Below are 23,233 nucleotides of genomic sequence, written 5' to 3'. Positions count from 1 at the left end.
AATGTGAACTATGCATCATTGGAATGGTTTTAAACTCTGCAATGTTTTACACTGATGTGTGATTCAAACAATGAATGTTAGATAACATCAAGAACATCAGTCATAGAGATTAAACCAATGGTATTGCATCCACAGTAAAATTGAAGTCCCAAATAGAGCAAATAAGATTGAAAGAGCACGTTACGTTTGGATTTCCCCTGAAGTTTCTAAAATCAAATCACTGCAATCAAAACAAGCACAGAACTCCATAATAAGTAGGCTCATTACACATTTATAACATGTTCACACTTGTTGGGTAGTTACAAGTTGGGTAATCACTGCACAAAATTACAAGCCATGCTGTAAGGAGAGTCTGAATGCATGGTTGAAAGTGAGGTCTGCAGATGCTGGAGATCAAAGTTGAAACTTTATTGCTGGAACAGCACAGCAGGTCAGGCAGCATCCAGGGAACAGGAGATTCGACGTTTCGGGCACAGGCCCTTCTTCAGGAATGAGCAGAGAGTGTTCAGCAGGAGAAGATAAAAGGTAGGGAGGAGGGACTTGGAGGAGGGGAGTTGGAAATGTGATAGGTGGAAAGAGGTCAAGGTGAGGGTGATGGGTCGGAGTAGGATGGAGGCGGAGAGGTCAAGAAGAAGACTGCAGGTCAGGAAGGCGGTGCCGGGCTGGAGGGATCCGGCTGAGACAAGGTGGGGGGAGGGGGGATGAAGAAACTGGTGAAGTCCAAGTTCATCCCCTGCGGTTGGAGGGTTCCCAGTCGGAAGATAAGACGCTCCTCCTCCGACCGTCGGGTTGTTGTGGTTTGGCGGTGGATGAGTCCAATGACCTGCATATCCTCGGTGGAGTGGGAGGGGATATATTTCCAAGGATATATTTCCCTCCCCTCCCCTATCACCAAGGATATATTTCCCTCCCCTCCCCTATCAGCTTTCCGTAGAGACCACTCCCTCCGCGACTCCCTTGTCAGATCCACACCCCCCCACCGACCCAACCACCACTCCCGGCACCTTCCCTTGCAACCGCAGGAGGTGCAACACTTGCGCCCACACCTCCCCCCTCACTTCTCTCCAAGGCCCCAAGGGAAACTTCCATATCCGCCACAGATTCACCTGCACCTCCACCCACATCATCTACTGCAGCCGGTGTGGCCTCCTCTATATTGGGGAGACAGGCCGCCTACTTGCGGAGCGATTCAGAGAGCACCTCTGGGCCACCCGGACGAACCAACCCAACCAACCTGTGGCACAGCATTTCAACTCCCCCTCCCACTCCACCGAGGATACGCAGGTCATTGGACTCATCCACCGCCAAACCACAACAACCCGACGGTCGGAGGAGGAGCGTCTTATCTTCCGACTGGGAACCCTCCAACCGCAGGGGATGAACTTGGACTTCACCAGTTTCTTCATCCCCCCTCCCCCCACCTTGTCTCAGCCGGATCCCTCCAGCCCGGCACCGCCTTCCTGACCTGCAGTCTTCTTCTTGACCTCTCCGCCTCCATCCTACTCCGACCCATCACCCTCACCTTGACCTCTTTCCACCTATCACATTTCCAACTCCCCTCCTCCAAGTCCCTCCTCCCTACCTTTTATCTTCTCCTGCTGAACACTCTCTGCTCATTCCTGAAGAAGGGCCTGTGCCCAAAACGTCGAATCTCCTGTTCCCTGGATGCTGCCTGACCTGCTGTGCTGTTCCAGCAATAAAGTTTCAACTGAATGCATGGTTGGTCTAATTTCAGCACTGATTTTAGTTTCAATCCTAATTATTACTGCTTCGCAATTACCCCATGCTCTCTGAGTGGAAACATGGACAAATCAGTGCTACTGTTCAGAGAGCTGACACCTTGTCCATGTTGAATTAGCTGCTTCAGGCCAGTGGTAGTGACCCTGCTATCACTGGTCTCAGAGATGAGTGGCACAGATAGCGCAATCAGGCAGACAACCCCACATTGCAATGACCGGAGAGTCCACTTCTGGATTGGTACCTAAAGGGTCACCACGAGTCCTGTTTCGCCCCTCGTTGTGTATGTGCTGGTTTGATGCTGAGACGTGCAGGGGAAGCCGATTTTTCAGGATGTGCACGGTTAGCAGCTGATCTCAGCGGGTGCAGCAAATTACCTCGAAGCCCTGGGCTAGGGAGGACGGATTTCTGCTAGTGATCATTATCCAATAACCCCTGCCAGGAAGTGTACTCTTGTGTAAATGGGGAGTGAGGAACCTGGGCTGAGAAGCCTTTCTGACTCCAGCAAGCTCAATAAATAATTCCACTGCAGCCCCATAATCCGGCCGCTCAGTGGAATTCAGTAAAACCTCTCAGTTTGGTGTTAAGATTAACGGTTGAATACTGGGGTAGATTCAGAATTGAGGATTGGTTCATGATTGTAGGCTTTTTTATTTGCAGTGAAACAAAGAGTTGGCCTGCGGACAGTTGCCTCTAAAGGTGCAACGGGTTAGTGCTGGGCGGTGGTCAGGTCTCGCTCAAGACACGAGGCTGCTTGGTTTAAGGGTGAGGAATGGTCACTTGATTAAGGGAACAGAGGGCTGCTGTTGACAGGAAGAGAAAAACGTGAACCGAGACGAGGTGTTTTAGTTTCTTAGAGATGCGTCCACTCGACAATGATTACTGTTCATATTACCGCTTTTATCGTTCGCCAGCGAACGAATGAGGGGAAAAAATGGCCATAATATCATTTTCGCAGGATTTCAAATACACAAAACCAACAAAAAGGGACAAAATGTCTCATTCACTTAAGCCACTGGTTTTAATGCCTCCTATCGGGGGTTTAAACAGTACCAGTTCACTACGTTTGAAATCAAGTCAGTCTCAGTTTTGTAAATAAAACTTTCCGAACTAAATATTTTATATGCAACATTACAACCGCAGCGCCTTATGCCAATGGGTTCTCATGCATTGATAACTCAACATTTTCCTACTTCATAACAATTATTAATGAGCTGTTACAACAGACTGATTTCCACCACATTGCCACAACAATGTGAATGGAGAAGCGAACAGATATGTCAAAGATTTAATGACGCGGGATCATTTATAAAGCAGGCCTGTTTCTACAACTCTCCCCGTACAGAATGGGTGTTTATCGCTTGGAAACTGCGGACGCGATGCTCTGCCCGGAATCTGAGGGGAAACAAATCCTCTCGATCAGAATATTAAGAACTAGCAGAATAATTCAGATTCCCGTTTGAATCTTAATGAAGACATTTAGCGAACTTGCGATGTTTCTAGTGGTTTAATCTGTGGGATGCTGCACATATCCACCGGTCCATCCTTTTATTATTGTAAAAAATGACAAACGTGTTAGAAAACTGAAGTCAGTTCAAAGCTGGGGATGGATTACAAAGTAAAGCGCGTCCGCCTGCGTTATCCCCTCCTCATTCAGGACCCCCACTCAGCCCATCCCTCCTCAACATCACTCCTCATTCAGGACCCTCACTCAGCCCATCTCTCCATATGACTCCTTATTCCGGACCCTCAGACAGCCCACTCACACCCTTCCCCCGTCGGCTTCACACAACTGCGGTCCTATTAATAAATGGAGCGGTTATAATCCGACACGAGCGACACCCTCTGTCCAATAACAGGCTCATCACGCTGTCTTTTGGTCACAGTGTACATGATCCTCTGATAGCTGGAGAAGTAACCGACATTCATTCTTGGGGATAAACTAAAGGTAACACGGTTAAGTCCGCGTTTTATGAAACCATCCGGTTCCTCGGTAAAACCCAGCGGAAACAGCGAATTTGAAAGCGAGCAGGAATTCATTCCAAGTTCTCAGTCGATAGAAAACTATCATTTTGGTCTTTAGGTCCTACCTGTGGGTACATCAGTACATCCCGAGGATTAAGTGCATAGATTTAGTACAGTGCTTTGACAGTATTTATACGGGAGTCCCAGCTTTCAAATGTTACTCTCGACTTATTCAAAGAACAGATGTTCAATAGTAACCGAACTGAATGGGCCATCAGAAATAGGCTGCTCACTACTGTAGTCAGTGGACATTTGCTCACTTAACACGATTTACTTTTCCTGGAAAACAGTCCAGCGGGTTGTTATAAAGTCACGGGAAATTAACTCCTGTCAAATGTCGATCATAAACAGCAACACACTTCGTTTTGTCTTTTTTTTTGTCATTCCCTGAGGGACGCTTTCATTTCGTTACCATGCCATCCAGGCGATGAAAGCGAACCTTCAGCCCATCGACAGGGTGCACAACCGGGACAGTTTGCATCTTAGGGTAGGTGGCGCTCGCGAGCTCCCAGGTCGCTGCGCTGCTCAGTTCCACCGCCAGTGTTTTGAGGATCACTCGCGCCAGTTCCCTGCCGACGCAGCTCCGAACCCCCCCTCCGAAAGGTAAATAATTAAACCTCCCCGCTTTGCTCTCATCCCGCTCCGGTCCAAAGCGATCGGGATCGAAAGTATCCGGGTTCAGGTAGACGGCTGCCGTCTCTTGTGTGTCACGAATGCTATAGATAATATTCCAACCTTTGGGAATCTGACAGCCCTGGGAATTAGACAAAGCAGCTTCGTTATAATGAACGATTGAGTTATGTCATTTTAAATGACGGGAAAGATAACAAACATTTAATTGAAAGGTACATCAACACCCTCCTTTAATGTTGCAATCTCCTGTTGCGAGTTCTGCTTAAGTTGCTAATAGCAATCATAAAGGCTACAACATATTGCTAAATACATTCTGGATTAGTGGTGCTGGAAGAGCACAGCAGTTCAGGCAGCATCCAAGGAGCTTCGAAATCGACGTTTCGGGCAAAAGCCTCATACACTCTAGCACGTTTCAAAGCGATTTTTTTTAGGGCAGAGGGGAACATGAGCAGACAACGGAAGTCAGGAAGATTTTGGGAAAAGACAGGTCAAGAGGTTTTTAAAATCAGGGAACGCGCTGGCAAAACCGAATGCTAAAGACAGGGGCACACGATTGCTGACGAACTGTCTCCTTCTGGCAGCGCGCCGGAAATAAACATGAGGGAAGCAGCAATGAGCTAGAATTAAGCGGCTGTGTATAACGATCAATAGTTAGAGGAGATTAGCGAGTCACAATGGGGAGGGGGCGTTTGCAGATATTGAGGTCAATGGGTAGGGGAATGGGGAACCAAACGAGTTTTCCAATCAAAGGGGATTATGAGTGAGCAGCACTGCGTACAGGCAAAGACAGGGCCTATTCTGTTCTGAATGAGTTATTATTTGTGGAAGAGGAGGAGAGGTAAAGCTTAAGGCGATGGACTTGTGGTCTCAACTTCGACCATGTGACAAGGTCAGAGGCAATTTAATTTCAATTCCATAGTGACATCTGCCCCAACGTCCTATCCCCATTTCTTTCTCCACTCCAGTAAACAGGCAGAACTGCGGTTTAAAAGCACACCGCACCTGCTAGTCGCCACCAAATAAACTATTCCATGTCTATCAGCCTTGAGAAAGATTATTGCCGAGCAATTTGAACATCACGAACTTTGCTTGCTATGTTCCCATTCACCCACAATCCCCTTCCAAATGTGCACATTCTCCAACAGGTTGGCCACATAGGAGCCAGGAATTTGAGCATGTATTCCCACTGAGACAGCTTGAACAAAACTGATACATATCAAATGGGAAACAAACCGAAGGCAGCTTGTCCTGTTACACTATAACAACAAATGGCCCATTATTGGAGGGAGGAATATATTAACCGCGAAGTTTTAAAAGAAGCTGACAATGAATACAGCTGTGGGTGAGCTTTGTGTATCTGGCTAATGGATTTAAAGCATTGTACTCGTAATAAGGTACAACATACATTCAAACTGTCCAGCATGTTCAGAGAATTTAATTTACAGACATTAAGACAGTGCTCCAATTCCAAACCAGCTATTTCACATGATGGACAGTCTAATGGCTCAAGGAATGAATAGCTAAACTGTTTCATCATAAAATCCCAAAGTGTGGATATTCACTGATGATTAGACAAGGTTCATCAACATGAACAATCTCCAGGTTTGGGCTGATAAGTAGCCAGTATTATTCACATTACACACAAGTGCAAGACAATGACCATCTCCAACAAGAAAGAATCCAACCATCTTACCTTAACATCCAGTGGCATTGCTGTCACCTAATCTCCTATATCAACATCTTGAGGTTACCATTGAGCAGAAACTGAGCTGGATCAATGATATAAATACTGTGGTTACAACAGTAGGTTCACCACTTGGAATTCTGCAGTAAGTAACTCAACACGGGATTCACCAAATCTGATCATCACATATTACAATATACAAGTCAGGAGTGAGTGAGGACTGCAGATGCTGGAGATCAGAATTGAAGAGTGTAGTGCTGGAAAAGCACAGCTAGTCAGGTAGCATCTGAGGAGCAGGAGAGTCGACATTTCAGGCATAAGCCCTTCATTAGGAGTGTATCTGAATAGAAACTGCAAGAACTGCAGATGCCAGAAAACAGAATTGCTGGAAAAGCTTACTTTCAAGATTCATGGAACCTGAAATGTTAACTTTGATTCCTCTCCGCAGATGTTGCCAGATCTGCTGAGCTTTTTGAGCAATTTCTGTCTGTGTCTGAATGCTGTACATTTACCTGAATGACCACAGCTTGAACAACATTCAAGAAGTTCAACACCATTCAGGACAAAGCAAACAATTTGATTGATAGCCCATCCACAACATTTCACATTCAGTGCTTTCACCACTGATACAATCTGACAGCCATGTATACCAGCTCCTGTAGTAATTCACCAAGGCTCCTCTGACAGCACTTTCCAAGCCCATAATCTCTACCTCCTAAAAACAAGAGCAGCAGATACAAAAGAACACCACAACCTGTAATTTCCCCTCCAAGCCACACACTGGCCTGACTTGAAACAACTTTGTTATTCCTTCACTGTTGCGGGGTCCTGAAATTCCCTTCCGAACAGCACTATAATTTGACCTATGCCCTCATGGACTGCAGATGTTCAAGAAAACAACTTACTACAATGTTCCCAAAGACAATTAGGGATGGGAAATAAATTCTGGCCTAGACAACAATGTACACATACCATGAAAGAATACATTTTAAAATAAGAGCATGAAGATTCCATGCTATGTATCAGGTCAGCTGAACGTGGTTGATGAAGTGTTTGAACTTCAATCAGACATTGGACACAAGTATAAACTTTCTTTCACCACACTATCTTTCTCCTTTCACCATCAGTATCTTCACATCCAGCTGGGAAATCCATGCATGTACTTTCTGATGGGAGACAGTTTTGTGGCACAGTGGTAATGCCTCTACCTCTGGGCCAGAAGCTCTGGGTATGAGCCCCACAATGTGTCTCACTGGCCATGGGATGTGCATTCACAACATGTCCAAACACGGGTGTTGACAGCCAGTAAATCGTTCCAATCTGCCTGATGGAAGATGGTGAAAATGGGAGTGTCACCTGCTCAGCCATTCTGATAATGGCAAAACACTGCAGTACTGGAATGAACTGCCAGAGGAAGTGCTGGATGCAGGCACAGTTACAACACTTAAAATACACTTGGATAAGTTCATGAATAGGAAAGATTTGGAGGGATATGGGCCAAGCGCAGGGAAGTGGGATTGGTTTAGTTTGGGAGCATGATTGGTGTGGACTGATTGGATGGAAGGGTTTGTCCCCATGCTATTTGACGCCATGGTCCAACACTAGGAACTTGGGATGGGCAAAAAGAAAGTTTCTGATGGGTTTACCTTAGCCTTGGGCACATGTGACACACCCAAATTGAAATGTGTTGGTCTAGCAATCCCTCAGGCCTAGCATCCAACGTTCCCCTCATGAAATCATGACTTCACTGTCGAAAAGTGGAGTTTATCAGGTCAGAACATCATTGTTCTTCCCCTGCTCTGCCAGCTTTACTCATTAGCTTAACTCCACAGCTTACTAGAGATGTCAAGAAAGAATCCCAGACCCCAGTACAAGCTGTATCCCATTAAGCAGAAAGATTTATAGATAGAAACCAAAAGAGTTCAACATTAACTCTGCTTTTCCTCCACCAATGCTGCTGGATCTGCTGAACTTTTCCAGCAATTTATGTTCTTGTTTCAGATTAATAGATAGAACTTGCTGGGGAAAATTTCCGCTGGTCAGGTAGTGTCTGTGGTGGGAGTAACAACTGTGAAGGCTTCAGATTAACGAGCTTTCTTCAAAATTCAGTGCTTGCTGTCCTTTGCTTTCGTTTTATGAAGGTGAATCCTGTTAATCTCACTTGGACTGTGGGATGGCTCAGTGTCAAATGTAGCAGTCCTGATATTGCACAGGTTTCCACTATATTCAATCCCATTATCATGTCTGTTGTATTGGATCAGTTGTTATTACGTTGCCCCATCCTCTTCCTGTATCACCATCAGCAAATGGGGGGGATAGTTTTGAAGGTAGCTGTGATCGCCAATTCTCTCCTAATTGTCTTTACGGCGGTGTCTGAGCTAGGAAAGGGATATTGTACTTAAGACTTGGCGTCCAATCTCCAGTGGTTGGGATTTATTTTCGGTGGGATCCCTGTCTTTAAACACATTAAGAGACAATGCTCTATAGATTTAGACATTTATGATCTAAAACTGATAAAAATGGAAAATATTTAGTAATTGTAAGCCCCACTTGGAACCTCAGGCGAGTTTAAACGCGCTCTGCCTCTATCTAAGGTTTCATTCTAACAACCATTTTACCCCTTTGGTGTCATTGTGACCCTCCAGTCCCGATGAACCGGAGGCTCCTCTGCTCTTTGCGAAATAAAGGGATATTTCCAAATTGATGATAAATATCACGGGCATTTAAATATTCAGCTCCAGGTCTATGCAGGAAGTTACTTGCAACCCCATAAAGAATCCATGAGGGTGCAGAAGGAGGCCCTTCGGCCCATCGTGTCAGCACCAGCTCTCTGATCAATATCAGGACTTAGTGCAGCCCTCCTGCCTTCATGACTCCCCACAGTGTTCCTTTACAAAAGTCAGCCCAATCGCCTTTTTGAACACCGCACTGTCAGACATGTGTGTGTGTGTGTGAGAGGGAAAGAGGTATCGTCAGCTCACCTCCCAGTGGAGAAGGAGAATAAAAGATCCAGTCCCCAGGGAGCCGGCAGGGGCTCAGTTGGCTGCCGGAACGGAGTTAGTCACAAGGTTCACTGGGGGATTGCATAAACATTGGGAAAAACAGCGTTTGCAGCACTATTGGGGAGACGGGACTAAGTGGGAATGTGCTCCAAAAGGGGCGGTACAAACAGGATGGGCCGAGTGGTCCCCTTCATGGGAAGGGAAGAGTTCCCTTCACGGAGTGGTACTTACATTTAGCTCGAAGGTCTGTAAGGCTGTCCGGTAGCCCCCAGAGACAGGCGGTAGCAGCCGCAGCACTTCCTTTACCACACAGTCCAGGTAACGCAGGCGGCTGAGGGTATCCAACCTCAGCAGGGGCTGGCACTCACAGCCTGGCCCCTCTCGCTCTGGCACGGCTTCCGGAAAGTGCCAGGCTTCAGGTTCCGTTCGTGACTGGGAGCGGCTCTCTCCGGGCATTGCGCTGGCATCAGCCAGGGAGCCGCTGTCCGGGGGGATAGGCGGAGGGCAGCCTTCAGCCCCCGGCCGACTGGCTCGGCTTCCCAGTCGGTGCTGAGCGCCGCTGTTGTCCGGCCGCTCCAGGGGGCACTGACAGGGAGCGAGCAGCCCGTGTTGGCCCAGCTCCTGCCTCACCTTCTCCAGCGCCTCGGAGTGTTGCAGAAGCAGCAGCACCAGGGACGTGCTGGCACTCGCCGTGGTGGAGAAAGCAGCGAAGATCAGCTCAACAGCAGCTTCCTGCAAAAGACACAGAGAGAGAGAGAGAGGGGCGGCTGGTGATAAATGGCACTGACAGTGCAGTAAACCGATCAACCCCAGAAACAGCCGGGAGCGCCCGCCCGTTTGGGAAATGGGCGAAACCTGGACAAACACATCGCTTCAATAAAAAGGAACGAGATTCAATCGGTGCAGCTAATGCGTGTTAAAATATACTGGTGGAACCTGAATGCGTTACTATCAAATATTGATGAAGTGGAATGTATGTTGACCGTTCGTCAGGGACTGTTTATTCCAACACACTCAATAATTTCAGGCTGTAAAGGATGCACTGACTGCTACCTTGGGTAGGTTGGTCGGTTCCATCAGTGTGTAGGGTGGGGGGGGGGTCTGTAAATGCTCACTCAGCTGGACACGGCACATCGTTGAGAAGTGCTGACCGCTACAGTCATCGGCAGCAGGTACATACAGTGGGCTCAAATCAAAACTAAAATCAGAAATAAAATTCATAATGTGCATTGGATGTTCATGAACAGGACGATGTCAGAAATAAACGTTGTGAAGTTCCAGGACACTAAAGGGAACAAAAATTCCCCAACCAGCATTATGAAGGTAGTTTCTCCGTTGCTATTTTTGGAAGCTGGCTTTGCAAACATTGGCTACTTATACCATGTTGGCTGCAGTTAGACAGATTGGTTGCAGAGTACTTTGGAACGCCCTATAGAAATATATACAATTCCTACAGGATAATTGCAGCAAATCTTCACACGAAATACATAATGTACACATTGGAAGCCGCGCTCTTTAATCCTTCCTCTGTTACATTTGCCCCACTATGACCAGCATGCTTCCCAAGGATGTTACAGAATTCTTCACTTGTCAGAATTCTTCAAATGAATCCTAAACTGCATCTATTCAGAAGTGAAAAGAATAAACTTACATTTATATAGCATACTTTGCAATCCAACTACTGTTCCAAAGTGCTTTCTAGTCAATGAATATCTTTCAGTGTAGCCGCCATTGCAACATAAGCTAAGGTAGCACATTTGCACACGGCAAGGTCATACAAATTGTCAGGAGAAAAATGAACAACTGTGGGTTTGAAGCTGTTGTTTGAGGGGTAAATTAATTCTTACACCCGTCTTCAAACAGATTATTAGAAATTTCAAGAGCTCATTTATCTGTTACTTGGATATCTGAGGTGTGGTGGTAACAAGCATTTTTACAGGCAAAGCGTAGGTTGGAGCGACGGCCAGTGACAGTGGAGGCTCCAAATTTCTGCTCTTCATGCTGCTGACCAGGAATCTCTTCCAGTTCCAGTTCCAGCACCTACCACTGACAGGTGGTGAATGATGCATATGCAGAGAATCAATCTGATTGGTCATTTTGGAAATGCACCTTCCTTGGCAAACAAGTTCTGGAATGGGATGTGAATCCGAAGCTTCTGACTCTCACAGTGAGATTATCCACTAAACCACAAAACTCCCACCACTTATAGCATAGATTTATTGAAAAAAGGGGAAATGTAATAACAGCAGAGAGACATCTTGCTATCACAAACCTGAAATCGTTATCTGCTTCCCATCTATTTTTCAATCATCTTAATGTTTTCTATTTTTTTTATTCCTTGCTTCAAGGCTTAGGTTCCTTGCTGTTGTACAGTTCATGCGGATCAATTACCTTTTGATATTTTCTCCATGTATATTGTTTGAGCTCAGATGATCAACAATAACGGCTATTTAACAGAGATGGACATCACACCTAAAGCTATTCCTACATTTGCTAATGAAACATCCCCAGTATGGTCATTTGATAGCAAGAACAGAAAGTCTAGTTAGTTTTCAGCTCTCTAAACAAAAGTCATAATATCATTTTTATCCAACCATTTCCACCAAGATCAGCTAATTCAATGTAACCAGCAATGGACCCTGGGGCCCCTCATATCCACATGGCTCAATTAAACACCAGCTTTAGTGGAGAAAAATGTATGGTTTTATAAAACACTTCCTAGTTATTCTTAAACAATGAAATGAAATATTCATGCAATCCAAATTATGACATTGAAAATTAGTAAGAAGCATTGATGATCAGAAATTCCACAAAAGAAATTAGAAGCAAAAATAAATAAGAAAAAAACTTTAGTTTGCTAATATTCAGGTTTTCTTTGAGGAAAAGTGTAATAATATTTCAGTGGCCTGATGTATTCCAAAGGCAATGAGATATTAGCGAGCTATGTGTCTTTAGCCATAAGGCTAAGTCTTTTTACTGAACCAGTTTAACCATTAGGACCTACATTCAATGTAGTACAAGTATGAACACATGATCCACTCCAGTTTCATTGCATTGCAGTTGGGACAATACTCATTAACACAGGGAAACATGTGGCAACAGTATTCCACTTAATCCATTGCAAAAACCTTATAAAATCTAATCCATCTTTATGCAAGCCATTCAATCTTTGTGAAAATGGAAGCTAATTAAAAATAATCCCCAAACTTTTCATCTACAAATAGAAATAAAATATTCACTGTTGACAACATGCAGAACTTTGTTCCTTTCCCTTACCTGGAGGCAATGCCTTGAAAGAGTCTCACATCTTACTCTGTATTAATCTCTATTGATTCCAGTCCTATTTTTCATAAAATGCTGAAATAATTTGTATTGTGTTCAGCAGATGTCTAAAAGCAGACAAGTTGGGCCAACTGTGTTAGCATCAGAGACAAGGAAAATGCTAATTTTATATCTGAATTAGGAGGGGGAGTAGGAAATTCAACCCTTTGAGCCCATTCCACCATTTAACATGACTGTGGCTGCTCTTATCCTGGTCTCAATTCCACTACTTGCATGCTCCCCCATTGTCCTTTATCCCATTTTTCATTAGAAACATATTTCTTTCTTTCTTGAATCTGTTGATTGATCCTGCCTCCACAGCTTTCCAAGAAAGTGCGTTCCACAGATTCACAACCCTCTGAAAGAAGTAGTTTCTCTCTTCTCCATTTTACAACATAGAACAATAGAGCTCAGAACAGGCCCTTCAGCCCTCAATGTTGCGCCAACCTGTGAACTATTCTCAGCTCGTCCCCCTACATTATCCCATCATCATTCATGTGCTTATCCAAGGATTGTTTAAATCTCCCTAAAGTGGCTGAGTTAACTAGATTCGCAGGCAGGGCATTTCACGCCCTTACCATTCTCTGAGTAAGAACCTGCCTCTGACATCTGTCTTAAATATATCACCCCTCAATTTTTCAGTTATGTCCCCTCATACATGCTGATGTCATCATCCTAGGAAAAAGACTTTCACAGTCTTCCCTATCTAATCCTCTGATCATCTTGTAAGTCTCTATCAAATCCCCTCTCAGCCTTCTTCTTTCCAATGAGAACAGACTCAAGTCTCTCAGCCTTTCCTCATAAGACCTTACCTCCAGACCAGGCAACATCCTGGTAAATCTCCTCTGCACCTTTTCCAATGCTTCCACATCCTTCCCGTAATATGGCGACCAGAACTGTACACAATATTCCAAGTGCAGCCGTACTAGCGTTTTGTATAGTTGCAGCATGATATTGTGGCTCCAGAACTCAATCCCTCTACCAGTGAACCCTAACACACCGTATGCCTTCTTTACAGCACTATCAACCTGGGTGGCAACTTTCAGGGATCTATGTGCATGGACTCCCAAGATCCCTCTGCACATCCACACTACCAACAATCTTTCCATTGACCTAGTACTCTGCCTTCCTGTTATTTTGAACTGACCTCCTCTGACTCTAAACCTATGATCTGTTGTTTGAGACTATCCCACAAGGGGAAACATCTATTCAACATCCACCTTATCAATCCCCTTTAGCATTATATAAATCTCAATCAGATCCCACTCCACCCTCATTCTTCTGAACTCCAGTGAGTATAAGCCCAAGCTATTCAACCATTCCTTGTGCGACAGCCCTTTTATCCCTGGAATCAATCTGGTGGAACTTCTCTGAACTGCTTCCATGTACTTCCTCAAGTAAGGAGACCAAAACTGTATGCAAGACTCCAGATGTGGTTTCACCAACACCTAAAATTTTTGCCACACTATTCCACCGATCAATTAGCCTCAACCATTTTGACAGTGGAATTATGGGTTGATCCAGTTGTAAAATGAATAAGTATTTGGAAATTTTCAAGGGTACAGATCCCTTGACTGACTAGTGAAGGGGAAATGGAGAATAGCAGCTACTTTATTCACATATCATTAATTTGTGCCACCTTAGAAAAGTCACTAATGGAGTGGTACAGTAAAGGCATTTGACATTATTATTCCATCATTGTTGGGATTGAATTATATTTACAATGCAGGAGCCTCAGGGAGTCTAACAACACAGCAAAGAGCAGTCAAGACAGAAAGCACCAATTTGTACCTCTGAAACCCGTCTGCATTTTTTGGTTTATATTATTGTCCCTAGTGTTGACTTTAGGAGAATAATTAATTTAATACTATTAACATCTAAGATTAGGATGTGAAGAATTGTTTTGAACTAAATGCATCTAGTTTGCAGTAATTGCCTTTAAATTGAATTGTAAGAGCCAGGAAAAGGCTCCATGTGCATATTTACATGAGACAAGTACTTTCATAAAAGAGTGCAGAAGGATTCACTTTATCAAAGTATCATAAAAACAAAATGTCTTACATGCTAAACCCTAGCACGTCCCAGGGATCCTGAAATGTCTTTTGAATGTAATTTCTGAAGATTCTGGATTTATACTCAATGCAATGTCAGAAGGAAGTGGTGTGATAGTTCAACAGAGCATATTGCATTTATTATTCCAGTGAAAAACTTGGTTCGGACTGATGCAAAAGTACGTATATAACTACACTTCAATGCCAAACATTTTTACTTTGACTGGCTCTTGTTTGCCAGTCATTCTTCCCAAGCATTAGTTCTACAAACACAGACCACAAACTACTCTCTCAATAATTACCAAATGTTTCAAAAATAGTGACATCTTGGGCATTAAAATTAAGGTCAAATGTTTTTAGAAAGAGCTATGTTCTTGGCTGAGTAATGTGCGAACCATGTAGAAAATGCACTTAATCTAAAACCAACTGCAGCAATGAGGGATTTTTTTCTTCATGAACTTCACAGCAATCACTGAAAAGATAGCCCAGAGCAACATTAAAAATGTAATATTAAAACAACATGGAACTTTCTTCATACTGCCACTAGGTTTGTCATGTAAATCCTTTCTTAGTAAAATCAAAATCATTGTACAGTGGGACAGTTATTTTTATTCAAACCCCACTTTGAACTAACTGCAATATACATCCCCCAAGTTACAAGCATCAGTCATAATATTGACTAGGTACCAACGACTCATTGAGTGATGTTCTTTTGATCATTGGTGGCATGTCTAATTGTAGGGAGATTTCCTTTTGTATCTCCTTCTTATCAAACTAAAAAGAAATGGGAAAAGAGGAAGAATAAAGAAAAACCTCTCCTAGGACAGGTAGCCTGCAGTGTGTTATCACAGACACACTTTTGAATACTATTTTCATTTTCTTTTCAATTTTAATGCTTTGAAAAGTGTAACTTAGGAAAGGTTATTTTAAGTTTTGGCATCAATAAAAGCAGTTAATTGAAATTATGTTCATGAAATTTCTCACTTGCACAGCAAAGCATGGAAATCCCTCGATTTGTTACGTCGCCACAGTGATATTCTAAATATTTCTTACTCTGTCATGATCCATGCAACTAGAAGAATATTCTATTTTTAAATTACTAAAATTAAGGTTTAGAAAACAGGAATGTTGCCTTCCTCTCGTCTGTACTTTAATGCTTGATTAGTGAAGTAAATCTGCACCTTTATTTTTGCTGCAATATCAGGGAAGATCATAATGGACCAATTTCAATGTTCTGAAGAAGCGCCACTGAACTGGAAATGTTAACTCTGCTTTCGTCCCACAGATACTGCCAGGCCTATGAATTTCACCAGCAAATTCTTTTTATGTTTCAATTTCAATGTCCTTGTTTTCCAATAACAATGACATGGAGTCCAGTGAAACCATTACCACAGATGAGCTCGAACCAAATAGCGCATTTACACCACAGCGTCAGTTTGCACTTTGTACCAATACCACAGGTACTGAGTGAATCCCAAATTACGGACCAACCTGAATACAGAGAGAAAGACTGTGAGTAGAGAAATCCCATATCCCCTTGCAGCTAACTGCATGGTGGGCAAATTCAGCGGGCTCTAGATTTAGAAATATTAATTTAAAATAATAAATGCTTGGACAGTTCAGCACTTCAGGCTGTACCTGTGAAGAGGAGATAACGATTCAGGTCTTTCAGAACAGATCCTGCCTGACCTGTTCTACATTCACAGCACTTCCTTAATTATTTTAGATTTCTGGCACCGCAATATTGAGATTTTGCTCATCATTCAAAATCATATTTCGGCTTCACCCACACCAATATAAGGAAGAGTCGCGTCTATGCAGGGCCAGAATGGGTGACATTACACCAACTACCTAGGAAAGAAGTTGCCATTCTAACTGGGACCAAACACGGTTTGAAAAGACGCATTCAGACAATATTTTCAATCCTAGCAGCTGCTCTCATTCCCGGTTTAAAATTAATTCAGATTAAGACGATTCACAACAACAAACAGGCACAAAATACTTGGTTTTTGGAGCTATTAAGCCATTGTTTGACCATAAGTGCCGGAAGGGACAATCAAGTGCAGAAAGGTTTCCCATATACATTACTTCTATTTGAAAGAAAACTCGGCCGATCTGCTCCTGCCTGGTTGAGATCCTCCTGCTGGGTGGGGGCTGTTTACACATCACTGTAAGTATTGCCAGGGAATAGCAGCCGCTTCACGAGACTATGCGGGTGGTGAGTATAGTAAGCCCGGCAGCACAGGGTCCGAACACAGAACGAAAACACACAGTAGCTGGTATTAGTAAGAGAGCACTGCACACGTCACTTCGTTTCCTGACAATTTTGATTATTTGAATGTTTAGGCAAATAATCCAGTCCCAACTGCCAGCATTTGGCCTATACCCCTCTAAACGCCCTCTTATTCATATACCCCTAGATGCCTTTTTAGATCAAATGTCTCGATCAGACTAAGGTTGTGAAATCCGGGATAGTTGGAAAAGAGGCGAGCTCATTCACCGCTTACCTTCAGCTCCTGGAGGTTTAACTCCCTCCCATTCTCCCGGGCACTATGCAGCATCAAGCTCAGGGCGTCAGGCTGAGAAAGCGGGCGCTGCGCCTGCAGCTTCTCTCCGATCGCGGTTTCCAAGTACTCGTGTAATGCGTCCCGTGCCTTGAGGCCCTGATTGAACGGAAAACGACCATTATATATCTGAAGCTGCCCGAGAACCGAATTCGGACCCGACTCTTTTCTGAATTGCAGAGCGACTTATCCTGTAAGACTCTATAGCTCTGAGGATCAGTCATCATGAATAGAAACGTTTGCTTGGTCTCTCTCTCTATGGACGCTGTCTGGCCCGCTGTGATCTCCAGCATTTGTTGTTTTCAGTGCAGTCTCCGATATCTGCAGTGATTTGTGCCTGTCCTGTCAGATACCCGGCCAATTTGACAGCAGCTAACTCCTTCGTTTGAAAGCCCCTGCCGTTTACTGTATGACCAAGCGCACACTACCGGACAGAAAGAGCGCTTTTAGGGAAACTTCAAAATCCGAGTTGGCGAGTTGGGAAAGGAAACCTTCCACAAACCAGAGGGAGAACCAATACTGAGATGGTGCCGAGCTGGGAGACAATTCTGACGGATTAGATTGAAATGTTTCCCCTTAGCGGAGAGACCAATAACACGGAGAGGGCGGGAAAGGGCAGGAAGGTTAGAGAGACTGGAAGGAAGACGGTTTGACACTTAGGTGATGGTGGGGATCTGAAATTACTGCCTAAAAGGCAGGTCGAACAGAAACCCTCATAACATTGCTGGAATATTTATATGAAGTGCCATAGCATCTAGGGCTGGAGAGGGGAACTAGAATAGATAGGTGGCTGGCACGGACATGATGGGCCGAATGGATTCGTACCGATAACCGCTTGCTGGTCGCAAAAGCCTCCCTTCAATGTTCGGGGAATGCGGTCATAGCACAGGGGCTGGGCTGAGGCAACAGCGGGGAATGGGGGAAGCTGACTCTTTCAGTCCGTGCCCCAGCCAGGCCCCACAGCCTGGAGCTGGGAGTGGGTGGGTGGGGTGGGGCAGCCGCCCCAGGGACAGACCCTCTGTGGATCGGAGACTGAGGGAGATTTACCTTCCGCAAGCCGCTGAACGGCATGTCCACGGGCAGCGAGAAGATGTTCTCCATCAGCTGCTCGAAGGTAGCGGCCAGGCGGTCCAGCTGCTGGTCGGCCGCCTGCAGACCCAGCAGGATCCGGACGGCGATGCAGAAAGTCAGCGCCTTGGCGGCCGGGTAGACAGCGACCGGAGCCGGCTCCCTGCACCAAGCCCGGACCCGGGAACGGACCAGCCGCTGGATCCCGGGGAGGTAGCTGTCCAGAGCGGCGTGGCTGAATACCCGGGCCAGTATCTGTAAAGGCAACGAGAGAGAGAGAGTGAACGAGAGAAAAAGCTCTAAAACAGAGACAGTGTCTGTGTGAGCGAGAGAGCTCTAGTACAGAGAGATTGAGAGTTTTAACACAGTGAGAGGGTTCTAACACAGAACCAAAGTGAGTGAGAGCCAGTTAGTTCTAACAGAGAGAGAGAGCGAGAGCTCTGAGAGTGAGAGAGCTCTAACACAGCCAGTGAGAGAGACAGAGTTAATTGTAACACATACAGTGACAGCTCTAATACAGAGACAGGGTGAGAGAGTGATGATTTGGAGGTGTAGGTGTTGGACTGGGGTATTCAAAGTTAAAAATCACACAACACCAGGTTATAGTCCAACAGGTTTAATTGGAAGCACTGGTTTTCGGAGCGTCTCTCCTTCATCAGGTGGTTGTGCGCAGCGGCGCTCTGAAAGTTACTGTTTCCAAATAAACCTATTGGACTATAACCTGGTGTTGTGTGATTTTTAACTTAGAGAGTGTGTGTGAGTGAAAGAGAGAGAGAGAGCTCGAACACAGAGCCAGAATGAGTGAGAGAGGCAGAGTTCTAACACAGTGAAGGAGCGACGCCCCAAAAGTTACTGTTTCCAAATAAACCTGTTGGACTATAACCTGGTGAGTCATTTTTTAAGAGACAGAGTTCAAACAGAGTGAGAGAGAGAGAGAGAGCTCTAACAGAGGCAGAGAGTGCTGGAGAACCTCTGCAGTACCTGTGGATAGAGAAACTCTCCCCACAGATGTTCCCAGGCCTGCCGCATTTCTCCAGCACTTTGCGGGTTTATTCCGGATTGCCATCGGCCGCAGTGTTTTGCCTTTTTGCTGAGAGAGTGAGCTCCTGGATGACCATGGGGACATTCCGTGGCCGCCTGTGCTCCGGTTAAAGCCGGACAGCTCTCCCCGCTCACTGCCGCCAGATGCGGGCACCTGTAATGGGAGAGGGGGCAATCTGACAACACCCACCCACCCTACGCCCTCTCCCCTGGCGCCCAGTGTCCGGGAGTCCCCTTTCCCCCGACCCCCAGGCTCTCTCCCCCGGCCCCCAGGCTCTCTCCCCCGGCTCCCAGGCTCTCTCCCCCGGCCCCCAGTCTCTCTTCCCCGGCTCACAGGCTCTCTCCCCCGGCCCCCAGTCTCTCTCCCCCGGCCCCCAGGCTCTCTCCCCCGGCCCCCAGGCTCTCTCCCCCGGTCCCCAGGATCTCTCCCCCGGCCCCCAGGCTCTCTCCCCCGGCCCCCAGGATCTCTCCCCCGGCCCCCAGGCTCTCTCCCCCGGCCCCCAGGATCTCTCCCCCGGCCCCCAGGCTCTCTCCCCCGAGCCCCAGGGTTCTCTCCCCCGGCCCCCAGGATCTCTCCCCCGGCCCCCAGGCTCTCTCCCCCGGCCCCCAGCCTGCCCTGGCACGGGCACTCACTCACCCTCCTCCGCTGACGATGTAACTCCCCGTTCGAGTTGCCCAGTGTGTTGGGTCCCAGCAGGAGCCTGGTGCTGTGAGGCCACTGAGCGCTCACCAGGCGGTGCTCCCCCAGCAGGATCCTGCGGATGTTCTCGGCGCCGCTCACTCGGATTACCGGGCGGCCCAGCAAGTGCGTCTTAAAAACATTGCCGTATTTCTCTCTCCTGGAAGCGTGGAATTTGGAGCCCTGCCGAGACAAGCAGTGACTGCAGTTACCTGTGTGTGTGTCTGTGTCTGTATCTCTTACTGTGCCTGTTACTTTGTGTGCGTGTTGTCTCTGTCTTTCTCTTTGTGCCTGTGTGTGTCTCTTTGTGTGTGAGTGTGCCTGTCTGTGTGCAGTGGCAGAGGTTGGGAAAGGGACAGGGTCAGTTCCAAGCTGCCAGCTATGAATAATACCTGAAATGAATGATATCCGCTCACTCAGCCGCGGTTCGGCCTCTCTCAGTGCGGAAAGAGGTCATTCGACCCACCGATACTGCAGCGACCTCTGAAGAGGCTCCCATCCCCTGCCCTAATCCCTAACCAGCTATACATCCTTGAACATTACCAAACGATGTAGCATGGCCAATGCACTTAAGCTGCACATCCCTGAGCGGTGTGCATTCTAAAGCACAGCCCGTCCTCAGACACCTCTACCTTGCAGGAGCTGGGGCTCAGGGGACCTACATTGCGCAGTCACTGGTTAACCCAAACATCGCAAAAACAATGCAATGACTGCCACAGGAATTTCAGAGCTTGGATTAGCTACACTTTGTGCTGAATGGGACGGCCCTTGCCAAGTCAGAGCTGTGCTAATGGAGCCTGAACGTTTTCCACAACATTTGGAACAAATGCTGATTGTGGGATCTTCCCATGTAGACATGATGACAGGTTCCGTTCCGGAACCCGGGCTCTCGTTACCCTTTTGTTTCTGTTGTTGGGGAGGGTGGTTATAATGACTGATGACTGGTTATTTTATAATCACTTGCTTACTACCATTTCTATTGGGCTGTAACCTGGGAGGGTAGGCCAGAGCTTTAGCAGATTTATTGGGATCATGTCTTTTCCAGAACCGCATTCAGTCACCTTGTAATCCGTGTATTGGTGGGGAGCTTTCTTTTTAAAGAGAAGTATATAAAAGGGTAGCCTTGTGTAGAGAGGGGAGATTCGGACACGAACAGATCTGCAGGGCACCTACTCACGGCAGAGACCCTCAAACTGTGATCGAAGAGAGCAATGTGAGAACCAGGAATAGTACCTCAGTGCCCGGGGCTCCTGCTATAGCTGTGTGTATGTATGTGTGTGTTAGATAGAGACACACCAACGGGTTGTGCTAACCTCACTGGCACCAAGCTCAGGAACTCTCGCCAGCTGCCCTGTTCTACCTACCTGCACCATCCAGTGCAGCGTCTCTCCGAGTAACGGCCAGCCCATCGAGCCCTTGGGGAGGGGCAGCTTGTTGCCCCGGTCTCTGCGCACATTCCAGCCGAGGGTCCACAGCTGGCGGGAGACGGCGAGCAGGAGCAGCAGAGACAGGAGCGAGGCTAGAGCGGTGCCCAGGGCCGCCAGGAAGTGCAGGCCGAGCGGCAGCATAACCAGCCCGGGGCTCGGGTTAACAAAGTGTCCCAAATCCCGGGGAATCTCCGTTCGGCTCCTACACACACACAAAAAAAAACACAGCTTTATTTCTTTTTTCTTTAATGTTACTGATGTGCATTGTGAAAGAAGATTCACAGCTTTAAGAGAAACATTAATATTTCAACCCCTCCCCTGTCATTAGTGAAATTAGTGTGTTGGGGGGGGGGGTGAGGGGAAGTGATAAGCCTGTCCTATTGAAAACTAAATCCTGACTGAAAAACCTGTCGTGTTAGAGTTAGTTTCTTTTTTTTAATCCTTGTCTTGGTTCTTCTTTCTAAAAGAAATTCAAAATTACCTTTCGTCGTGACGTTTTGCTAAAAGGAAAATTAGTAACAGTCAGGAATTCTGCTTCAAAAACAGAAAAGAAGGACAGTTTTCTTTCTTTAATCCTATTTATTCACCGACATTCCCAACCCCATTTGGGTTCCTGGTTTCCCCAGGTAGAACAGAGCATTTTCAGCCGGTGGGTAATACGCAGTGTTTTCTACCGTCACTGACCGAGATCAATCTCTGATAGGCTTCAATGCAGAATATTAGAGAGTACGGTTAAAATGCCAGATCTATGCTCAGGTTCGCTCAATAACGAGTTTTAATTCATCAATTTCTAGCTCCATGCATTTTCATGGGCTCAGACATCAAAACCAGTCGGGTATAAATCGAAAAGCAATCAGAAAGTTTCTAGTTTATTGCACAGAATCATCTCGGCTCTTGTCATTCAGAGATTAGGAAACGGTACTGTTAACCACAAACAGAAATGACTGGAGAAACTCAGCAGGAGCGGAGAGAGGAACATTGAGTTTGCGTTTGAAGTCCTTGTGTTTTGACCCTGCCGAGTTTCTCCAGCGATTCCTGAGTCAGGTTTCCAGGCCCCGCAGCTTTTGCTTTCTATTGAAGGGTGTTAACGGGGAAGACAGCGGCTAATCCCCTAACCTTGGAGGCAATCCCCATCCACGTTAGAAAGACCCAGGCATGTGGACATTATAGAATGAAGGCACAATGGTGTGGAGGGCCCGGTCACAGAGGACTGAAGCAGCCAATCCCACCTTGTTAAACAGAGAGCTTCCCCTTCACGGGTTTTGAAAGAAATTGCCCTTCTCAAAAGTATTCCAAGAACAGACTCGGATTTGACCAACCGTAAAGTTTTTTGGCCTTGAATCCTGAAAGCACATGGAATAGGTGACTCCCTGCTCTCAGCCCCGGGAGCAGCTGCCCAGCTCCCAGCCACAACAACAAATCCACAAAAAGTTCACAGCTCCACTCCTCACTGCGGGCCAGGAGAGGGAAATTATACACCAAACAGAATCGATCAGAAATGACAGGAGAGGCAACACTGTCAGCACTTACTGTTGGGATTCGGCCGGCCGGTGGTGAACACTTCCAGCGGAGAGCTGCTGCAGTGGGGTGTGTGTGTGTGTGAGAGAGAGAGACTTACTGGGCCTGGGGTTTTTGTGTGTGTGTGTGTGTGTGTTCAAGGTTTTTATAGAAATTCGCGAAACCAGATCATCCACCTCCTCGGATGACGTCTTGGCCAAATTTAAATACTTTGTGGAGTTACAATGGTCAGACTGCGAGCCATCCCCCGCGCGATGGTGCTGGGAAGCGACCGTGCTGAGGACGATGGAAACAACGAGGAAAGGTGCTGCTGGGTGGGGGGTGGGTAGTGCTGCACTGCCATCCAACTGGGAGGACAGGTTCACCAGCAGCAGCAGGAGCTGCACCATCTCCCTCCACCAAGAAGGCCAGAATAACCAGTAACCACTCACAGAAAACACACACTATGACAAACACCGGCAGTCACTAAGTTGCAACACTTTG

At 46.3% G+C, this 23,233-nt stretch overlaps 1 protein-coding gene across 1 annotated transcript; it reads right to left on the bottom strand.

The window, feature by feature from the left end:
* Positions 1–1,714: 1,714 nt before the first annotated feature.
* On the bottom strand, positions 1,715–22,820 carry LOC122561093 (cytochrome P450 26C1-like). Its single transcript, XM_043712479.2, has 7 exons — positions 22,763–22,820; positions 21,170–21,434; positions 19,764–19,988; positions 18,065–18,340; positions 16,961–17,116; positions 9,313–9,813; positions 1,715–4,516 (listed from the first exon to the last, which is right to left on the bottom strand). The coding sequence occupies exons 2-7, from the start codon at positions 21,371–21,373 to the stop codon at positions 4,163–4,165; spliced, it is 1,716 nt and encodes a 571-aa protein (XP_043568414.1). The 5' UTR covers positions 21,374–21,434; positions 22,763–22,820; the 3' UTR covers positions 1,715–4,162.
* Between the last annotated feature and the right edge of the window lie 413 nt (positions 22,821–23,233).

The sequence above is a fragment of the Chiloscyllium plagiosum genome, unplaced genomic scaffold (assembly GCF_037043375.1).
Source record: "Chiloscyllium plagiosum isolate Xiang-an unplaced genomic scaffold, Cpla_swu_hap1 HiC_scaffold_22, whole genome shotgun sequence".
In the NCBI taxonomy this organism is placed as follows: Eukaryota; Metazoa; Chordata; class Chondrichthyes; order Orectolobiformes; family Hemiscylliidae; genus Chiloscyllium; species Chiloscyllium plagiosum.
This window is presented reverse-complemented; position numbering and strand designations above follow the sequence as displayed.